The sequence below is a fragment of the Myxine glutinosa genome, chromosome 9 (genome assembly GCF_964187855.1).
Source record: "Myxine glutinosa chromosome 9, kmMyxGlut1.1, whole genome shotgun sequence".
NCBI classification, from domain to species: domain Eukaryota; kingdom Metazoa; phylum Chordata; class Myxini; order Myxiniformes; family Myxinidae; genus Myxine; species Myxine glutinosa.
This window is the reverse complement of record NC_136269.1, coordinates 23,129,359-23,152,178: the sequence shown is the minus strand read 5'-3', so window position 1 is coordinate 23,152,178 and position 22,820 is coordinate 23,129,359. Positions and strand designations below refer to the sequence as shown.

At 43.0% G+C, this 22,820-nt stretch overlaps 1 protein-coding gene across 1 annotated transcript in view; it reads left to right on the top strand.

Moving 5' to 3' along the window:
* Positions 1–22,820, top strand: part of LOC137435559 (uncharacterized) — a 142,258-nt gene that overhangs the window by 84,422 nt on the left and 35,016 nt on the right. The window contains exons 7-15 of the mRNA XM_078784188.1: positions 2,887–2,924; positions 6,208–6,334; positions 16,218–16,394; positions 16,938–17,346; positions 17,583–17,646; positions 18,714–18,856; positions 19,117–19,220; positions 19,333–19,408; positions 22,543–22,631. Of these exons, the coding sequence (XP_078640314.1) occupies positions 2,887–2,924; positions 6,208–6,334; positions 16,218–16,394; positions 16,938–17,346; positions 17,583–17,646; positions 18,714–18,856; positions 19,117–19,220; positions 19,333–19,408; positions 22,543–22,631 (1,227 nt within the window). The remainder of the gene's footprint in view (positions 1–2,886; positions 2,925–6,207; positions 6,335–16,217; positions 16,395–16,937; positions 17,347–17,582; positions 17,647–18,713; positions 18,857–19,116; positions 19,221–19,332; positions 19,409–22,542; positions 22,632–22,820) is intronic.

The following is a 22,820-nucleotide window of genomic DNA, read 5'->3' as shown; positions in this document are numbered from 1 at the left end:
AGAGAGGAACCCACACCCAACCAGGTGGCATGATGACAATTGAAGTCACCACATATGAGGAAGAGAGAGTTGGGATGAGTGGATAGAAGTTGGTCCATGTTGTCAGACAGTGAAATGTAGATGGAGTCATCACTGTTTGGGGGACGGTACAGAACACATATGAACAAAAGGTGGGAGCGGAGAGGAAGCCGTAGCCAGAGGTACTCCTGGGGGTGAGGAGGAGAGAGGGCAGTGCAAGGAGAGTGAGGAAGAGAGTTTTTGATAAAGATAGCCACCCCACCACCAGGCCGAGGCTCAGGTCTATCATACCGGAGGAGGGAGTAACCAGGAAGAGATATTAAGGAATCAGAGACATCTTGAAGGAGGAAAGTCTCTGTTAAGCAGATCAAGTCTGGATTGTCAGAAGCAACCTGTATGGAGAGATCAGTCAGGTTTGAGCGAAGGTCCCGGATGTTTGAGGTCCATACCGTTAATGAAGAGAGAGGGGGAGCATCGGTACAGGACAGAGGAGGGGAGGAGTAGGGTAAGATGAAGGATGAGAGGGGGAGGTAGGGAGAGCAGTTGTTTGTGTGTCAGCGATTGCAGAAGAGTTCCAAGAAAGGGAAGGATGAGGAGGATGAAAGGTTTGAAGGTGAAGGGATGAGGCACAGTGAGGGGTTGTTTGAGGGGGGGCAGAGGAAAGAAGAAGGTTGGGGGGGGGGGGGTGGAGGTATGAGATAGAAGGGAGACGAAGTGGGGAGGAGGCAGCTTTGAGGAGGAGGGGGGAGGAGGGAGAATTGGAGAGGAATGGTATGGGGGGAGATTTGAATGGGAGGGGTTGGGGGGGAGTTTTGAAGGGGAGGAGTGAGGGGGGAGTTTAGGAGGGGAAGGGCAAGGGGGGAGTTCAGGAGAGGAAGGGCAAGGGGGGAGTTCAGGAGTGGAGGGGCAGGGGGAGGGATTTGGATGGGAGGGGCAAGAGGGGAGTTTAGAAAGTGGATGATTAATGAAAGACGAACATTGAAAACAAATTGGGTTTGTTGTGATTTTCAAGTTAGCAATCCGGTTCAGAATGATGGAGGAGGGATGGAATGAATGTGAATTTAGACCAAGTAGTGAGGGAGACGTATAAGATATTGAATTTCTTTTTTTTGAGGTGGAATGAGTTGGAGAGGAAATTGAGAAAAGCCTTTTAAATAGGAAGAAAAACAGCGTGTTGTAAAATACCACTGAGTAAAACACTGAAGGGGAAAGGTTATACATATTTAAATAATATTTAAACAGAACCGTGAACAATCTTATGTGCACAAAAATACCAACGGGGGAAGAGCCGAGAGGGACCACCACGAGTCACGTGAAGGGCAAACGGTGGATGGCAAGGAGTTAATGGGGGCGGGGCGAACAGCACACCTGGACAGAAAATACAGGATGAGTCAACAGTACACGTGGAGAAAGGAAAATAAATGTTTTTGGTTTTTTTTTCGTTTGTTTGGTTTTTTTTTGTTTGTTTGGTTTTTGGGGGTGGGGGGGGGGGGGAGGTGGGGATTTAGAACGTTAGACAGAGTATTATGTTCGGGGTAGAAGGGAAAAAAACTAAGAGCCAAGCAAAACACGATTAAGATAACAAACACCGACGGGGGTACAACTACAGCTACAACTACAACCCAACTACAACGACGGGGGTTCTTGTTTATTTGTTTGTGGGACGAAATGCGTTGAAACTTGGTGGTTGTACTTGGGGTGTGTATGGGAACGTTCTACTAAGTTGGGATGGCCACCATAAACTTAAGGTTGCCCCTTCCCCAACCTCCCACCACCCCATTGCCACTCATGTAGGGAGCGGGTTTTCTAGTTTGTAAAATAAAGGTAGTTTTTTACAAAAATTACAAAGGAATAACGGGGGAATGAGGGTACCTGGCAACACGACTTGGGGTCATAACAAGACGACTGGTCTAAACATGCAGATTAAGCGTTATCTATATATTCCAAATAAATTAACACTATCACTGCATCATTATTCCTAACGATATTTTTGTTGACCAATAAATTTCAGAATTATTTGCTGTTCCATCCCATATCCTCTCACCTGCCGTCGTATTGATTTTCACTGCGTTCATTAAATCAGGAAATGGGATTATGGATATTTGTTCCAACACTATTAACTCAAATGTACCTCAAAAATATTCAATCTGCATTCGTAAATTACTGTTTATTTTGCAAAATAAAATTCCAGGTAAAATTCGAACCACCCTCGTACAAATCAATTTCAGGAACATAAGAAAGATTCCTTCAATGCATTCATTTTCCGTTTTACATATTGGACTCGTAATGTTTGGATCATCATGCTATCCAAGGGAAATCTCTCTGTAGCTAACAACACAAAAATGGAAAGCACTTAATCAGATATAATGCTGTTTAATTTTTCACTACATCTCATTTCCCAAAGGCCACTTCTCGGGCCCTTTCATGTTGATATTACATGTAATTGCATTTGCTGTTCCGCTTCCTGGCACCTTACTTTGAGAAAAGTCTGCTCCAAATCCAAGAGAATATCTGGAATGAAATCAGAATGGTTGGAATTTGCAGTTGTAGACATGGATTTTGTTCGTGGCTGAGCTATCATCTGCCTTCGCATTTGCACCATTGGTATGCACCTGTTATAGAATCCCTTAACCATAGGTATCGTATGCAGGATTACGTGCATGCGTTAAGGTGCGGATTTTTGTTGGCGTGATGTTACCGTCGTATTCGTATCCACACCAAAGTCGACTGAATGAAAAATCTGCAAGGTGCCAATTTCCCCGAGTCTCTTGAAACAGAAATATGCTCCTTTAAAAGTATGAATGTGTTAATCAAAGTCAAATGAAAACTTTTAAAATGTATCTCACCATAACCTTTTCACTGCCGCAGGTACAATCTTACCAAAGTCAGGAACTTCAAACAGACAGGTAAGCGTTTGACTCCAGGCTATATGTAGATCCATCTACTGATGATAAAATACGTTTTGACATTTTCCTTTTGTACATTTATCAAAGGCTTATGGCGGAGCTTGTACAAAAATCACATGCGGGTCAGAGACGCAAGTTGCCTTCGATGTATTCATGACAAGGGCATTCGTCGACAAGGAACCGATGAATTTAATGATGGGATTACCCTGTTTAATGTACATGGGTACATTTTAAAAAGTTAATATTTTGTATTAAACATCAGGATAAATATTATACAAAGGTTTTTATGCACTGATAAAACACTATGGTCATTTTGTTGTGGTACTTAACACCACGTCACCATAGCATATCATACGCTGATGAAAGGTCAATTAGTGCAACACTTGTCTAGAGCATGCATTGGTAGCCATCCTTAATGTGGGTGGTAAGTGCAAGTACTTGATCAACACAACCCCAGCAGGTCTGAAATCAGCTTGTTCGTTGGGAAGGTTGGGCTCTACCAGTGGAGAGAGCCTGGCCAGAATGACATGCTCAAACAACTTCTATGTCGTACATAGCAAAGGTTTGGGCCGATAGCTAAATGTCTCAGCAGCAGGTTATCCTGGCTCAAGGATGTCAATAACTTTAGCCTCTCTCCAGTTTGATGGTATGACTCCAGTAGCATGGATGTTAGTGAAAAGAGAGGCCAACCAATCATATCCGTGAGGTCCCAAGTCGATCTTCAAGAATTCAGGATATATGCCATCAAATCCTGCTACTTTCCTTACTTTGGTGGACGAAAGGCTGGTGTCAATGCCAGCCCTGGTGTAGGGGGAAGAAAGCAGGAATGTAGGAGGAGATGATTAAATGGTCTTGGAGAGTTCCTTATGGACTTCACGGTGCGTCTGCTTAGTTGAGGCAACTTTAGAGTTGAGGAGGAGCCTTGCAGCAACAGCATTCGCCGATACGTGGGGAGGTAGATCAGCAGTGTTGATGCTCTGGAACGAGCATGGCCAGGAACGGGCTACAAAAGTGAACTTCACAGTCTTTTCCATTATTCCTCCTCTCATATGATACACAACAACAACAACAGGCATTTTAAGGCCATTTTCCCTGCAAGAGCGGGGGTTAGCCTTGCGGTCCCCATGACAATCTTCTCCATTTTGCCCTATTTTCTGCATCCCCCCTTGCTAACCCCCTTGCCCGCATTTCCTCTTCGACCATCTTTAGCCAAGTCTTTCTCGGTCTTCCCCGTCCTCTACTTCCTTCTACATTCATTTCCATCACTCTTCTCAACCAGTCACTTTCATCCTTCCTCAACACATGACCAAACCATCTCAAACTGTTTCTCTTCACAGCATCCATCACATGCTCGATTCCCATCATCTGTCGCAATTCATCATTTGTCTTCCTCTCTCTCAACGATACTCCACACATCCACCGAACCATTCGCATTTCCACATTTTCCAGCCTTCGTTGCTACTCTACGTTCATTACCCATGTCTAGCTCCCATAAATCATAACACTTCTCACACATGCAGCATACACCTTTCCCTTCAGCTTCAACGACACTCTCCTCCTCGTCAGCACGCCACTCAGTTCCCGAAACTTCTTCCAGGCACATCTCACTCGAGCAACCGTTGCCGAATCTGATCCACCTTCTCCATTCAGCATGTCTCCGAGGTAGCAAAATGTTTTCACACCTTCCAGCTTCACGCCGTCTCCAAGATCCAACTCAACATTTCCTCCATCTGCAGCTCCCTCTGTGCACACCTTACATTTGAATGTAGCTTCCACACTGGTTAATGACCCTCTCAGACCACTACATTTTTGATGAACCCACTCAGCGCACATTGTACATTGAATGGAATTCACTCCGACACCCTTCCTGCACACAGCACACGGCCACTTCCCAGTTCTTTCCACCTCACCTCATGCTTTACCACTTGCCATCACCTTCGTTTTTCTCATATTCACATTCAGACCTTTTGTCTCCATACATTCCTTCCACTTGTTCATCTTCTCCTTCAGTCCATCCATACTTTCTGCAATCAAGACCAGATCATCTGCATACAACAACTCCCACGGTAAACCCTCCTTTATGTTCTGAGCCAGCACCTCCATCACAGCTACAAATAGTAGTGGACTTAGTACCGACCCCTGGTGCACTCCCACCTTCACCTCAAACTCACCACTGTTCCCGTCCTTCATCCTTACAGCTGTGCGCGCTCTTTTGTACATTGCCATAATTACTCTGATCAACCATTCATCCACTCCTAACTTCCTCAATGCCAATGTCAATACTTCACGTGGAACCCTATCGAATGCTTTCTCCAGATCAACAAACCCAAGAAACAACTTCTTCCTCTTCTCCATGTACTTCTCCTGCAACTGCCTCACAATAAAAAGCGCATCTGTCGTTTCTCTTCCTGGCATAAATCCAAACTGCATTTCGTCGATCTTCACTTTCTTCCTTATCCTCCTCTCCAACACCCTTTCCAATACCTTCATTCCATGCTCCAATAACTTTATCCCCTCATATGATGGAGTTTAAATAAAACTTGTCATGCTTTTTTATTTCGCAACACTTCATCAAAAATGTTCAACTTTTGAACTGAGATGTAAATGTGAAATTATCAAATCACTTAATAGACATAGCTGAGATTTGGGAAATAATGGGATTTGGGAAAACACCAAACTGTTGGGAAATAGTTGTCTTTTGGGAACGCCTTGCTGTCTCCTGTGTCCCAGCCAAATTTCAAATTCCAGCTCAAATTGGCTTCAGTCGAACGTCAGTCTTGGCCAGCCAGTCTATGAAAGACTTGGGCCAAACCTACACCCTTGGCTGACCCTACTTGAAGGTGAGATCAGTTAGGGTCATTAAATATGTAGTCGTGGAGTTCATCATCTCAGGAGCTGTATAGTATGATAAGGAAGTTACTACCACTCGGATGTTATAAAGATTCATTCACAAATGCAAGATTTCGCTAATTAATACAAGTTAATCCAGATTTGCATTCCATGTTGCAACGCTGAGCATACAGTCGAGCATAAATGGATGACTCATGGGTTGTACTAAAGCCCTCTTAAAATGAATTGCCTCCACTACAATCTGCCATTCATTGATTGGTGATTCATCTTTATCACTCATTGCTTTTCTTCATGTTTTCATCTCTGCTGATTGATTTGACACATTTCCTTCATCTGATGCCCTCCTCTTTCTATCCCTCTCTTGCTATTGTATTCCTGATTACTCCTGACTTCTGCTGCCATTCTCTTCCTTTTATCTATTCCCTAATTTTAGTGGAACATCTCAACCTGCAGCCTCTCCACGTCTCGCCTGTTCACTTTGCTGCCGCACCTTCCGTAGTCTGCCTGCCCTCAATGGCCACATGCGGCTGCACAGTGCCCGCCTGCGCCCTGACCGACCGGTGGGAGTGCCGTGCATGTCCGTATCAAATCCACAATTCCCTCATTAACTACAGCTTTAAATATCTTCATTGCTGCATTGTTATTGACACTAATTTATGTGATATTATCAGGGAGTGTGGGAGCAACCTTTGTCTAATTACCCCCACTAGCAAGGGTACCCGCCCTAAGGGCGGGGCTTCATTTGGGAGGCCCAAATGAAAAGGCAAAATATCAGATATTGAAGGCTTTTTTTTATTTTAAATGATTTATATAAACATCCATTAAATCATATCACACGCAAATCATCAAAATCTAAACAGTATTTGTAGAATTTCAATATAAGCCACATCACTGTTCATATCGGTAAATATTATTCCGTCGTGTTTGGAAAAACTGAAAAATTGGAAATTGGAAAAATTGGGAAAAAATTGGAAAAACAATATAGCCTATTTTACTCTAGGGGGTCCCAGGATTACCCACCCAAAATTTAGTTGCGATCGGTTCAGCCGTTTTTGCAGTACCTGGGAACAGACAGACAGACATTTGGTGAATTATAGCAAGATTGTCTGATAAGCACTACAGCAGGTATATAGCGTTTTCTTATACCTTCAACTGATTTGTCTACACTACAAAAAATTAAAAAGTCTTGGAAAAAGCATGCAGAAACAATGGAGGAAGCAGAAAATCGACTTTTCAAATTTGAGGCCTTCTCCTTCCCTGTCTTCACCACGTATAACAACGAAACAGTGCTAGCTTACAATCCACTTAATTTGCAATATGACAAGTCGATGAACAAAGAATGATCTTTTGTATCTTGTTTTTATTTCTTGAATTTTGCAAGAAGGACGTTTTTTTTTTCCAATGCAAAGGCCCAACTTGGCGTCAAATTGGGAACTCTCCACTGCTCTTATCTATGGAGACACCTGAAACGAATGCTGCTATATATGCTATATATAGTGTTGAGTTCCGATGCATTGTGGGTTGAAAGTCATCAAAGGTCTGCTGATCTATATTTTAATAAAATAAATTAAGCTTTTTCTAAATATTTTTGTGCTCTATGAAGGGGAGTGCAATTTTTAAAAATAAAAACATTACACTTTATGATGCCAATTAGTGTCAGTTTGCCAAACAGTATATATGAATAGCTCGTGATAGTCTGCTGTGTTTCAGGAGCCACAAAATATCACTTTTAATGTCATTATGAGATCTCTTTCTCAACAACATTCACCTACAACTAATAATTTATTGCCACAACAAAAATCGAAGAAACTATGAAGTATAAATTATATACAAAGTTCATGGATATAATGATGATCATTGCAGGAATGTAGAAAATAGCCAGCCGGTTCGTGAATGGCTTGGGCAAAAAACGGCGAATGGGAAACGATGAACCAATAAATTCCACATTCCTGTACCACCTTCAGTCGAACGTCAGACATCGACAGCTGGTTCGTGAAGGACTTGCATAAAAAAAACGTACCCCGTCTGAATGGTTCTATCCCCAGTCAATGGTGAATCTGCATATGGCGAATGTCACGGTTAGAAAGTAGAAACCTTCACGTCATTTCCCCATTCATATTTAAACTCGATATCTCTATTTTCATTCCAAACAGCATAATTACAATCATAAATCGATACTATAACAAAATACTGTGTTAAATCACGATTGTATTGAGATATTATCAAACATGCTGCTTGCTGCTTCTGCTGGACATGCTGCTTCTGCTTTCTCAGCAATGGATGGAGGTCCTCAATGCCAAACAGGAAATTCGAGCTGTCTCCCTTGACATATCACGTGCCTTCGATACGGTCTGGCACCCCGCCCTGCTCACCAAACTCTCCTCTGTTGGTATCCATGGAAATCTCCACGCATGGCTGGCGGACTTCCTCTCCAGTCGTAGTCAACGTGTGGCGCTGAATGGGTTTCTCTCATCTCCTCTTCCTGTTCAGGCTGGAGTTCCCCAAGGCAGTGTTCTGGGCCCTGTGCTTTTTCTGGTCTTCATCAATGATCTCCCCGACTCTCTTGAAAATCCTCTCTATCTCTTTGCTGATGACTCTACTCTCTGTCGCTCCATTCTTCATCCCTCAGATCGACAGTCTGCAGCCTCCTCACTCTCTGCAGACCTGGACAAAATCACAGACTGGGCAAACAAGTGGAACATGTCTTTCAATCCTGACAAATCTCACACTCTTACAATCTCTCTCCGAAAAGACCGACTGGACAACCCTCCCATCTACTTTCTGAATAATCCTCTCCAAGAAGTTCTGTCACTCAAACTTTTGGGTCTCACTATCTGCCATGATCTTTCCTGGGAAAACCACATTTCAAATCTGGCCTCCAAAGCCAGTCGTCGACTGGGCATCCTCCGTCGTGCGAAGTCCTTCCTTAGCACACCTGAGCTCCTCACCACGTACAAGGCTTTCATCCGCAGCTCAATGGAATACTGCTCTCCCCTCTGGGCTGGTGCTCCTGCCTCACACCTAGCTCGTCTTCACGCTGTTGAAAGCAAAGCGTTCAGAATCATTGGAATCTCCCGCGATGAAGCTAACTCCAAGGGCCTTTCACTCACTCACCGCAGGCAGGTTGGTGGTCTTTCCGTCTTCTACCGACTCCTCTCTGGCCTTGCCCCCCCAGCTCTCTCTGGGCTCTGTCCCGCAAATATTCCTACAGGTCGCACAAGATCTGCCTGCAACCCTCTTATGGTTAAACTGCCAAAATCAAGACTCTCTGCTCACCTTCGCTCCTTCATTCCTCTTTTCTCCCGCCTCTGGAACAAACTCCCTCACTCTCTTTAATCCCACTCCACCCTCCAGGTCTTTAAAACAGCTGTTCACCACCATCTCTTATCTTCCCCCATCCAAAACCTTGATCTTTTCTATCCCCGATAATTTCACCCCAATTCCACTTTTTGAAATACCAACTTCTGACCTGGAAGTCCTTGGTGTCCTTGTGTTTTATACTTCTCCCACCCCCCACCCCCCTACCCCTTCCCACGCCTCCTCCCCCCGAGCCCTCTCCCTCCCACACATCTCCCTGCTCTCAAATGTTGTGTGCTCTCAAGTGTTTGTGTGCTTCCCATTCTCTTGTCTTCCGCTCCCTCTTTTTATATATTTTGTTTGTCTGGTTGATTTGTTTGTGAAGTAAATGTCAGCTCTTTCACGAGCCTCGATTCAGTATACAAAAAAAAAAAAAAAAAAAAAAAAAAAAAACCAGCCTGTGTTAAATCACGATTGTATTGAGATATTATCAAACCAGCCTGTGTTAAATCACGATTGTATTGAGATATTATCAAACCAGCCTGTGTTAAATCACGATTGTATTGAGATATTATCTAACCAGCCCATTGTCGTCATCTGTTCACTTCCGGATTCGGGAGCAGGTCCGTTTCGAGCCAATTTCAAAATCTATTTAGGAATTTAGGAGGAATTTATGAAACCTCCTGCCTACCTTACAACATCAGATGGGACCCCAAAACGTTCCACAAAAGGTTTGGTGGGACTTCCCCCAAAACTGAGGGAGTAGTTTGGGGACGGACAGACAGACAGACACTCCTGTTATATAACATAGACGTCTATTGGAAAATCCTTTTCGCTAAATTAATTTTTGTTAAATTCATTTTCGCTAAACGCATTTTTGCAATACACATTACTTTCATGGAACGCATGTAGTTACGTTTAGCGAGGAGTGACAGTACTTGCGTCGTTGTCACAGAGTGTATGAAAGCGTCAAACTGCATCTATACAGCGATACCATCTAGTTGCTAGTGCTCTTATTTGACTGAATTGTACTTGCGATTAAATTGTCAAACCTGGCATCATTGTATGTTCAGATCAACATTAGACAGATAGCTATGTCAGACATGATTTTATCCGAATGTCTTCAACTTCCCATCTTTTCTTCTGTCGCTCCCAATTGTTGACGTAGCACACATCCCAACCAGGACATGATGGTTTGGTTTGCACTTGTTCAATCGAGCAGGGAGAAGATATAGGCAATTCCTTAGGCCACAATGTGTAAGGGTCATGGAAACTTTTCCACAATGTTACAATGATCACCCTTGCATCCATTAATCTTTGAAGACACATTTTATTGACTAGTTATATTATTCTGTACTGTTGTCACCAATGCTTGCCATTTTCAATGCTTCACACATTAATTCCCGCATTGCATGAGCGCAGCTCTTTGTAAGGTCCGTCCTTAATTTATATGCATGCCAAGTTGGGTCACCCGACCTATATTGAGTTACTTCGACTTTAGTAAAACATCAATAACATTTTTGTTTAAAGCTGTAGCAAAAATTTACTTCTTGGGAGTGTAACATGGAAATGATGGGCCAAATAACCTCATTTCCTTATTTAAAGTCGTATAGGAACATGCGACCACTCCCTACGCTCAGTGGAGACGTATGGAGACTGTGGACCCACTCGTACCAGTAAGGGTTTGTATAACTCCGAGGAACTCAACGCGCAAAAGACTTCCTCGGGCTCTTATAGCTCACAACACCATGCGACTACGCTGGCCATGCAACGTTGCATGATAATTGTATAAAAAAGCGACTACGCTGGCCATGCAACATTACATGATAATTGTATTAAAAAAAAGCGACTACGCTGGCCATGCAACGTTACATGATAATTGTATAAAAAAGCGACTATGCTGGCCATGCAACGTTACATGATAATTGTATAAAAAAGCGACTATGCTGGCCATGCAAGGTTACATGATAATTGTATAAAAAAGCGACTATGCTGGCCATGCAACGTTACATGATAATTGTATAAAAAAGCGACTATGCTGGCCATGCAAGGTTACATGATAATTGTATAAAAAAGCGACTATGCTGGTCATGCAACGTTACATGATAATTGTATAAAAAAGCGACTACGCTGGCCATGCAACGTTACATGATAATTGTATAAAAAAGCGACTACGCTGGCCATGCAACGTTACATGATAATTGTATAAAAAAGCGACTACGCTGGCCATGCAACGTTACATGATAATTGTATAAAAAAGCGACTACGCTGGCCATGCAACATTACATGATAATTGTATAAAAAGCGACTACGCTGGCCATGCAACGTTACATGATAATTGTATAAAAAGCGACTACTCTGGCCATGCAATGCTACATGATAATTGTATAAAAAAGCGACTACACTGGCCATGCAACGTTACATGATAATTGTATGAAAAAGCGACTACGCTGGCCATGCAACTTTACATGATAATTGTATAAAAAAGCGACTATGCTGGCCATGCAACTTTACATGATAATTGTATAACCACATCCTTTGCTTTAAAATGAACGCGTCCATTTTTATACCTCCGCTGATGAAGTCGCCAGAGGCATTAGGTTTTTGGGTTGTCTGTCCGTCCGTGCATCCATGATAGGTTTTCGTTACTGCGATAACCTAAGAACCTAAGATACTGTGATAACTTATACTGCTATTTATACTTGTACTGTGATACTACGATAATCTAAGATAACCTTAGGTCCCGTTAGGTAACAAATTCTGTTACTGAGCTAGCTTGTGAACCAATGATGGGATTTTGACCAAACTTGGCATAAGTATTGTTATGAATTTTGGGGTAGGGGCATATATTGATTTAGGTAGATCTGCATAGGTAGGTGTCTGGCTGCCGTGATAGGAAATCTTGATGTAATAAGTTCTGTTCAGGCGGGTTGTTTGGATTAAGGTGCATCTTCGTCCCCATTACGAGGAATGGGGCATGTTAAATAGTTCTAGGGATTAGGCTAATTCCATTGTGTGTCGGCCCCTCTGTGAACATCCCGGTGTCCCTTATGGCAATACATCCCATAGACATTAGCTAGGTCCATTAGCGCACCACACATTAAATAACTCCCCCGCCGCCACAATGACTTACGGAAGAACAGACCGGAAGCGGCCGCGTACACCGCGGGCATGAAAACAAACATCGCATAGGCAGGCCGAGAGCCACGCCCAGGAGAACTCGTGATTCACAGGGGGGAGGGGCGAGTTGGAGGCAGGTTGCTGATTGGAGGGTAGGGAAGATGAAGGACGTGCCACACGACGACGTGACATCAAAGGCGCTCGGCCAATCAGTGAGGAGGGCGCGAAAAGATGGGTAAGAAGCTACGCACTGGTTGGAGGAGAAGCACAGGTGACATGTAAAGGCACGAAAGGTCACAAGGAAAGGAGGCACTGATTGGCAGAGGAAGAGGGTTGACATCGGAGAACAAGCGATAAAACAACTGGCTCGCCGGCATTTTAGCCATTCTCGTTTTGGCTTCCTTCCTGCTTGGATCTCATCCCTATTTACCTTTCGTTCCCGTTTGGACCTCTTCCCTGTTTGCCTTTCATTCCTGTTTGGACCTCTTATCTTGCGATCTGGAGATTGCCATGCTTGTTGGACGTTGGAGAGACGTTGGAGCGCCGACAATCCTCTTGCCCGGCGTTCACGCACGAGACCTCGCGGGTGATCGCGCAGGGGCACGAGGCTTGCCGGCAGCAGCGTACGTGGGCCTGACGGAGCACGAACATCGGAGCCTGGATGGTCGAACGGACCCAACATCCAGACAGATAAGACGCACCACAGAACCCAACACAACGTTTTATTTTATTATCCTTCCCATTGTCTTGTATTTGAAGTCTGTGAGTGGGATCCCAACCTAGGTTTTAGTTCTTCCGGCGCGTTTCTTTGTTCTCGGAGTCCGGCAATAAAGCTGCATTTACTTTTTGTACATCAACTCCGAATTTGGTTTGATTTATTAATTTGCAGGTGAAGACATCGTCAGACCGTCAGGTAAGCGGCATTCTCCCCCAAACCCCCCCTGCTCGTGTATGATCCACCATTGAATTGGATAACGCCTCATTAAGCTAGATTGCCATCCGTGGATGTTCTGTGTTAACTGAGAGCCGTCCACAGGACAGTTTATACTATGATGGAAAGATGAACTGATTAGATTTTGGTAGCGAGAGGTCAAAGGTCAGAGTCTGTGATAGGTTATCGTTACTCCCGATAACTTAAGAACAGCTGAAGGGATCAAAATCAAACTTGGTACAAGTATCTATAATGATGCAGAGATTAACAGATTCGATTTTTGGGGTCAAGAGGTCAAAGGTTAGAGGTCCCGTTAGATAAAAATTCTGTTACCGACCTAACTTTTGAACCAGTGATGGGATTTTGACCAAACTTGGTATGAGAATATATTACGATGAAAAGATGAACTGTTTATATTTTGTCATCAAGATGTCAAAGGCCAGAGTCTGTAAAAGGTTTTTGTTCCCTCGATAACTTAAGAACATCTGAGGGGAACTAAGTCAAACTTGGTACAAGTATGTATAATGATTTAAAGATAAACGGATTACATTATGGGGTCAAGAGGTCAAAGGTCAGAGGCTCCATTTGGTAAAAATTCTGTTACTGCGTTAACTTTTGAATGGCTGAAGGGATTTTAAATCAAACTTGGTACAAGTATTATAATGATGTAATAATGTGGGTGGAGGCATATCGGTTGTCATCACGACGTCGAAAAATGCCGCTCTCTAGTTCACAACTACAAGAATGACAGGAAACTTGTAGATCAAAATACTAGGGGAAGGCGGGGCAAGTTGAGCCAGTTTTTGTTCTTGGAATGTTAGGACTGAACTTACTGATGATCTTGCACAAATGAGTATCTTGCCTTCTAATTTAATCCTTGGGAAACATTTTGTAGCTCGTTCTTACTTTCTATCCCCATACTGAAAGTCACTGTGACCTTTGAAAAAACGGAGGCCAAATGGCTCAACTTGCCCCGCCTGAGGGGTAAGTTGATCCAACCTCTGGGGTAAGTTGTACCACATAGGGGTAAGTTGATCATTGCCCCAAATAAAGATAACTAAAGTAGAAAACCATTGTTTTGCCAGAAAAATATTTAATGTTGTAAAGTTCCACAACACTGAACGAAATGATTACCTTGTGTTCATGGTTATAGTAATCAGTTACGAACAAATTGAGTCACTCTCATAGAAAAACAAGATTGTCAACTGTGGTAAGAAAAGTCAACTCAATCCACCTGTCACAGTTTCAAGTCACAATTAAACAAAAAGTATCCCAAATAGTTGATCATTGCCCCAAATAAAGATAACTGAAGTACAAAAATTGGTCTGCCTGAAAAATATTTAATGTACTTGTTACAACACTGAACGAAATATTTACATGTGCCTTGTGTTCATGGTTATAATTCAATGTGGCAGCTGGATTGAGTTGAAAACAGCTGCCACAGTTTTAAGTCACAATAAAACAAAAGTGTCCCAAATACACCCAGAAAGGCCAACAGTCAGACTGTGGCAATTAAGGCACAATATCTTGCTCATCAATGCCAGCTTCATCATTTGGATCTGGAACTAAAACTAAAACATGTCAGAAATCAAGTCAATTAAGCTGCCAAACTGACAAGTCACAATTGAACACAAGCTGTCCAGAACAACGGGCAGAACTGCCAATGCACTTAGGCTGTGGCAGCTTATGCACGATGTCTTCCAGTTCAAATCCTGCTTCATCCTTTGGGTTTGGAACAAACACTGGGTTGTCAGATCCAACTTTTCCATCAACCTTCTGCAGGAAGACACCTTCAAACTGAAATTCCTCTCCATTCAGTACATCAACCCGAGCAATGTAATGCACAAATCTTGATTTGCCAGCACATTTGCCCGAGCTTTGCTCGGAGCGCTTGAAATGGCAGCACGGCAAGGAATGCTCCCCGGGGAGTGGAGATGGTACACCCAGTGTGGTGCAGGCTCGCAATGTATCCAATGACCGGGGTAATAATATGGTATTCTGTAAGCGCTTTGAGCCTTTGGGGAAAAGCGCATTATAAATGCTAATTATTATCATCTCCACCAACATGAGTTGGCAAGTTGAGCCAGACCCTACGGGGCTCAACTTACCCCAGTCTGAACTTTCTGAGATGTCTCCACATACACACATATTCTATGCATCCATCGTATTAAAGTCTATGACAAGAATGGAGACACATACCTGGACTAACAATTGTCATCTGATATCCATATTATATCTATGCTGCATATGGAAGAAACATGAACTTACCTGTTTTACACCTTTTTACTTTTATGGCTGAAAATTGGATTTTTCCCTCTGCAACACTGGTTTCTGTTTCAATTTAGAAAACAATATGGCAGAATTTGGAGTTATGCAATGGGGCATCTATAGATGGCACCACCACAAAGTCTGACTCATTCATAACTGGCTGGGAGGTGGTGGCTCAACTTACCCCTATGCTCAACTTTGCCGCCTTCCCCTACTTGACTGTTCTAACTCGGATCGATGATTTATAAATTAATAACACTTGCCAGTTATTATGGCCGAGTCTCTCTACAAGGTCTCCCTGATGGTTATGAACACGTCGGTGATCTTTTGTTGGTGATCACTCCACTTTACATCTCACATTCATACATGTATGGCTTTATTGGCTTTACAGCACATTTACAGCGTAATTGTCACAAGAATATACATCGGAAAACACCCTCAGATTCACTTCCTGACGTCGCCGATTCTGAAACGAGTCGTGATGCCATTTCTTAGTGCAGTTCAAGGAAACTGTGCGTTGACAATGCAAAACAGCATGTCTATCCATCGCAGTACTGAAACAATCGTTCCCGAGATGACGTCACAAGAATTGCGCAATTGCCTGGGGTTCTGTCCAGAATTTTTAGGGGCTGTATTTCTAAAGTTTAACTGTCTCAAAAAATAATTGAAACTAAAAAGTATGTTCAGTTCTTGATGTATTACTTACAAGTCATTATAATCATACCAAAAATGTTTTACACAATTTTTGGCAGTGGAACTTTAAGTTTCAACTGTGTTTTCGGGACGTGATCTTTACGTGACCGTTTTTTAAATTTTTTATTTCCCAGCAGAGTGAGAATCTAAAGCCACAGCTTTGTGAACTCTTATCGGTTCCCATGTCTTCATCTGCACCGAATGGAGGCCAAGCAGTGGGATCCATAGCTATCAAACCAGAGCCGGGATCTCCTTCCCCTTCACCTCCACCTTGCGAAACCACTTCATTGAGCCCAGCCATGAAAGCAGGGGTAAGGGCCAAAATTTGTCATCAAGCTTGCTATTCTTCTACACTGCCTTCTACAATGCCAATAATTACACACCTTCATTATTGCTCTTCTTCTTTGTTTGTATGCAGCACAAGGCTGCGGGGTAACATCATTGGCTGAGGGCACGGCTGTAGGCAGAAATTTGTGATTTGTTCAGGATTGCAGCTATAGCTTGCCTACTCTTTGTGAAGGACACCGGGGGTCTTTAACGTCCACCAACTAATGCTGGCAGAGGGAAACACCCGCTTAACGTTAATCCGTGGGACGGCACACACATTGATACACCAGGATGACAGTTTACAGCTGGGGCGGGATTTGAACCCGTGCTAAACAGCTTCGAGGCCAGTATGCGTACCTCCAGGCCATCCTCTCAGCCTTATTATTGCTCTTACACAAGTCTCACATTTCTTTGTGGGAAAGTTACTGTGTGGCTGGTGTGCACGTCACAGTAAATTATCTCAATGAAATAATGAAAGTCTTTCCATACACATGTTTAAACATTTCCATCTGTATGTATTTCCCTAGGATAAGATGAGACCTTGGCTGCTTACTCCTGAGAACGATAACAACTCAACATCTCACGCCAATCTCTCACTTAATTTCCCGCCGTTCAATCCAGTCTCCAAAACACCGACCACTCCCACCAAACGCAAGCAACGTCCGCGGCCTGAACCCCTTGTTCTGGCACCTTTATCGACCAGTTCCCGTGCCACTGGGCCTCTGACTCCACAAGTGGCCACGCTTTTCCAGAGTCATCTGCGCTCCCCGAAGATGTTGGAGCTTGCAGAGGGACTGCCATACACCCCTCCGCCTATGTTGAGCCCTATACGCCATGGCTCTGGCCTGTATTTTTCAGCCCTGATGTCTGGCACCCCGAGCAACCTCACTACACCCAAGCCTCCACCAACACCCCGCATTCTGTTCGGCCGCTTGTGTATGTAGTTGTTTGTTTGTTTATTAAGTGTACAATGCATTTAAGACTGATCTTTTGTAAATGAAGGATTTCTCTTTATCTTGGTTGTTATTGCAATTACAATGTTTATTCTTTCCTGCGTAACGTTATTGTTAATGGTTTTTCGATTTTTGCATCTTATCTCTTTTCTGTGTGAAGTTTAATCCCTGGCCCGTAATTCCATTATTGGTTGTTTTACCCAATGCCACATGGAACAGACAACTTGGATAATGCCAACACGTTTCCAGCTCTACCCGAAGAAACTTCGCTTGGAATCGAGCCGTAAGTCTGAGCCTCTTTACTTGACATAAGTTTTTTTTCTCCCCCCCTCCTCTTACCAAGATGTTGTATAAATAGCTTTTACCTCCCATCCTTTATTCCCATCTCCCTCCAACCTCTTCCCTTCCCAACACACACATCATGGATAGACTCGGGAGGATTTATAAAACACTCGTATCAGAACAGTTGTACACACAAAGGCACAACAAAGTATGTAGAGTAATCCACTGGCACATCTACAAAAAATTCAATATCCTAGACACAGAAAACTAATGGAAACATGAACCAAAAACGATCATTGAAAACAAGGAAGGTTGGAAAACAAGGAAAACAAGGTTGCTCACATGCAACCTGATGATTCCATCGAGAGTGAACAGAGAAATCAAAGCCTTGTGACCGGATATGGTACTCAGATACCAAAAAAAACAACACAAAAACTGCATTGCTAATTAAGGCGTCAGTATCCAACGATTTTGGCCTAGAAAGTGCAGAAATGAAGAGAATGACGAAGGCCTTCAAGATCATTGGAATATTTTGTGCTGCAGCTGAGTCTATGGGTCTACGACTTCGCCATTGCAGACAGGCCGGTGGTCTCATTGTCTTCTACAGTCTCCTTCCTGGTCTTGCACCTTCTGTTCTTTCTGTGCTTCATCCCCCAGGTTTCTGTAGGGCTCATACGGACCACCATCAACCCCCTTCTGGCGAAACGACCTAAATCCATGATCACTGCTCACCTCCACTCATTTGTTCCTCTTTTTTTCCCCCCCACCTTGGAATCAAGTTCTACATCCTCTTCAATCTCATTCTTCCCTTCCCCTTCAATCTCAATACTTTATTGTATGTTTTGTGTGTCCGTTTTTATGTATTTTTTTTTGTCATTAATGTTAGCTCTTACACGAGCCACAATCTTGTATACAAAAAAAAAAGAAAAAAAATGGGCTGAACTTTCAATTTGGCTGCATTTACGCATGGCTATGGCAGCCTTCAGAATAGTTCATGATTAAATGGTTTTTTAAATCTAATTTGTAATAACGTTTTGACGAGTTGTGTTATGGTGTGTGATTACACAGGCACATTAATGTGGGGAGTCGTTTCCAAGCAGAAATCCCAACCCTGTGGGAGCGGGAGCAGACGTCCAGAGATGTGCATGCTGCAGACCTTGTCTGGCAGCCTTGGCCTTCCCTGCAGGAAGATGCCAGTGTGCAGCAGCAGGGTACACTTACATTAACTTGCCACTCACTTTCTAATCACAAGCCACCTCATTCGCCTCGTGCCCCCTCCCTCCTCACCTCAGCCCCGCACCCATCACTCTTCTTGCACCCGTCCTGCTCCTGCCGCTCACCTGTATGAACCCTCCTCCGTATACCACGACAGGATGATTTATTTGAAGGAATTGGAGTGTTATTTTGTTGTTGGCATCACAAGAATGCCATTGTTGTGCTTGCTAACACTGCATCCTTGCTAAATCCCCAGTTGAAGCCTTTCTTAATGTAGCAAGCTGCAGCGTCATGCCAGGTGGAGGCACGAACCGTGAGCTCGCCTTGCACTGTCTGCACAAAGCTGTCGGCAACATGCTGGTGTGGAAATTGCATCACACTGTGCTACACTGCACAACTCTGATTAATTTTAAACTGATTGTATTGCATGTTTGAATGTTCATATGTGCCTGTACATGTGCTCTGCCTACAGGAAGCACTTGAAATCTTGTTGCTGCACGGTGTGGAAAGAACACCTGTACACCCTCTTTACAGCTACCACTACGCAGGTACTAATTGTAATGCTGCTACTTAAAACTATTGTCCACCGTGCTGAATACTGGGTCATCTGGATATCCTAGTGGTCCAAGTGCAGCACTCAGAGAGGCAATATGATTTCCGAAGCCAAAGGCTCGACAGCCGAAGGCTTTGTTTTTCCGCGTTTTCTGGTCCAATGTCCATCCATCTGTGTGAGTGTGTGCGTAGCAAATTTTCATTACCGTAATAACTTGTGAATCGCTGAAATTTTTTAACATGGAGTTTGACCAAATTGGTTCATCCTATGATGTAAAGATGAACCGATTCGATCTTGGATTCAAGAGGTCAAAGGTATATGGTCATATGACCTTTCATTGAAAGTCTTTGTTACCACAATAACCAGTGAACCACAGAAGGGATTTCAACCAAATTTGGCACGGGTATGAACTGCAATACAAAGATTAACTGATTCGATTTTGGGTTGAACAGGCCAGAGGTCACGTGCCCTTTGAAAATCATTTTTCAGATCATAACTCGAGATAGAAACAACTCTCTTCTACTTATCTCTTTTCTCTCTTGCATTCTCTCTCATGTGACCGTTACTTTTTCATGTGACCTTTAATTTAGATCAACATAACAGTGGGTTGACATCTAACACGGGCGGAGGCATATCTATTCACACATTCACGTTAAATTATAAACTGCCATCCTGGAGCTTTGGAGACAAGACGTTGTGTCAATGAATGTGCAAACATTCCGAGGACGTTAGGCCTAGTGCCCGATCTACTCACATTGACCAGTAGACATTAAAGATCTCCCGGTGCCTTTTGAAAAGAGTGGGCAATCGCTTGCTGGTACCTTTGGCAAATTCCACGTTCCTGCTAGATAAAGATTTGCAATCTCTCCATATTTTGTTCTTGTCCATGGAAACATTCGTGACCCATAGGTAAAGCCATGCTCTGAAAGCAGAATATTGTCAAAGATGAACCACCTATAGAGGCCATTTTTTCCCTGCAAAGCAGGGGTTGGCCTTTTTCGGGCACCGTGGTTCCCTTTTTGAAACAATGTTTTACGGCCGGATGCCCTTCCTGCCGCCAACCCTGTAAGTCGCCTCTTGCGACACACAGGGAATTACCAGTGAACTTGTACTCAATTTGCCGACCTCGGAAGGATGACAGGCTGAGTCAACTCCCCTGGCGTTAATTCAGCGATCGACCGGGATTCAAACCCAGGATCCTAGGATCCCAAGCCGGCACCCTAACCACTAAGCCAACACCAGGCTTTGATATTGTCAAAGATGGATAGACGGATAAAGATTACCACCAAAATGGATGCCTCATTTAATTTTCTTATTTCTTTAAAGTTTTTTTTTGTCCCCAAAAGTATTTATTTTCTCAAGTGTTTTTCGGGTGGCCTGTTTGGAATTCCCATCTGAACACCTAACCCATGCTTCTATGACCCCAGGTTCAAATACCATATACTGTGTTGCTTTGCCCATTGGTTATTAATGCCTTTGTCCTGTACGTGATATAGATCCGAGGCTCTCCACGAGCAGCTTTGGACAAATGTAGAATAAAAATAATTTGCGTAGAGACACGCATATAGTTTTAAACAACTAGGTTTAACATTATCGTCAACCCTTCTATAGGCCACATGCTTGGTGCAAGATAATGGGAATTTAGAAAATTGCAGAATCTTCTTCATACCTGCCAAATATATGTGCTGACTTCTTCTTCAATGGAAATGTTCACAATACACCTTCCAGGAGCTGCAAAGTGAACTGCTTTTTCCTCAGCGTGCTGATATCTGGGATATTTTGTATTATATATCCAATCAAATGACCGAGTAACTGTTAGACCTTTGGAGAGGGAAACACTTCCTGATTTTTGACCAATGAATGCCATGTGCATGTGACCAGTGAGGGCACTTTGTAGGTTTGGGAATAACTAGTTACAGCTGTTATATACAGGGTGATCCTTAATTAAGTCCCTATTTTAAATAAATAAATACCTTGTTGTTAATGGACATACAACACAAAAATGTTGTTTTTTTCCTAAAAGGCCATTAATTGCCATTTTAATTTGTGAATATCAAATTTCGACATAAGCTCCTGCGTTCTCAGCACATTTTCTATCAATAGTTTGACAACTTTTTCCACTGAATGCCGAAGTAACCCCTCTGGCAAATCGGCAAAAATATTGTGGACAGAACTTGCATAAATATAGTTTCATCTGCATTGTCCCTTTGCTGAGATTTTGGAAGAAGAAAGTTTTGAAACATTTCCAAGTATCTCTGTCCGTTTATTGTATCGCACCTTTTACACCACCTCATTAACACGTTACATTAGTTATTCATAGCTGTTGTTTGTGTCCTTTATGACGTCCTTAAAAACATTAAGTTACCTCTTTGGAACGATTTTCAATTTTGTTTGATTGCCAGACAAACAGAGTAAAATAAAATTACATTACTTTGTGCGCATGTGCAATCGAGATGAGATTCCATACAGTTTGCCAAATTCAGTGCCAAAGTACTGCTAAACTGCAGGTTCATGTTCCGATTCATGTTCCGATTCATGTTCCGATTCATGTTCCGATTCATGTTCTATTGTTCAAAATATAAAATTCAATTCAAATTAAGTAATTACTCGATCATAAACAGACAGAGTGAACCAATTTCTTAACCCCGCTTTGCTCTGCACATGTGGGATTGTGGGGTGACTACATAGTATTTATTTATTTATTTAAAATAGGGACTTCATTATGGGGTCACCCCTGTACAGTAGATCAGCACATCACAATATCTCAGCACCTTGTAATGACTATAGCTGGGTGCCTTTAAAATGGTGCTGACAAAGATAAGGTTTTGGTTAAACACAAAACCTGCAAAGGTTCAGAATTTCTGAGGAAAACATCAGAATAGCTTGGTTTGGATTTTTCTCCGCTTGCTGTTGATGAAGATGACAAGTTATGATCGACTGAATCTTTAGATCGATGCTTATCTTGCTGTCTATAGCTCATGGGCTGTGCACACGGGTATCACGGTGTAAGCAAAGAACTGTATGTGCCGTGCCGTGCCTGGTGTGACAGAGTCTTTCAGTCTGGATGTCCGCTATGTTGCGAGTCAGTGGGAGGTTCTGTGTGACATTGCTTGTCATTGTGTAAGCCAGGCTCGGACAGCTGGAGCCCCGATGAGCGTCGTCTCTTCCTGGCCAGCATGGCTGAACATGACAAAGATTTCTTCCTTGTGCAGAAAATGGTACGTTTTGCATCAAACTCTCACATTGCATGACGTGCACGTAAAGTGATTTGAGAAAAGCTTTATTGTGGCAAGTTAAAATTAAATTATTTCCTGCCATGTTAGAGGTGTAGAGGATTATTATCTAAATATGAATACAGTAAACCCTTAAATATCGCGGGTTTGAAAGTCGCGGTTTTCACCAGTCGC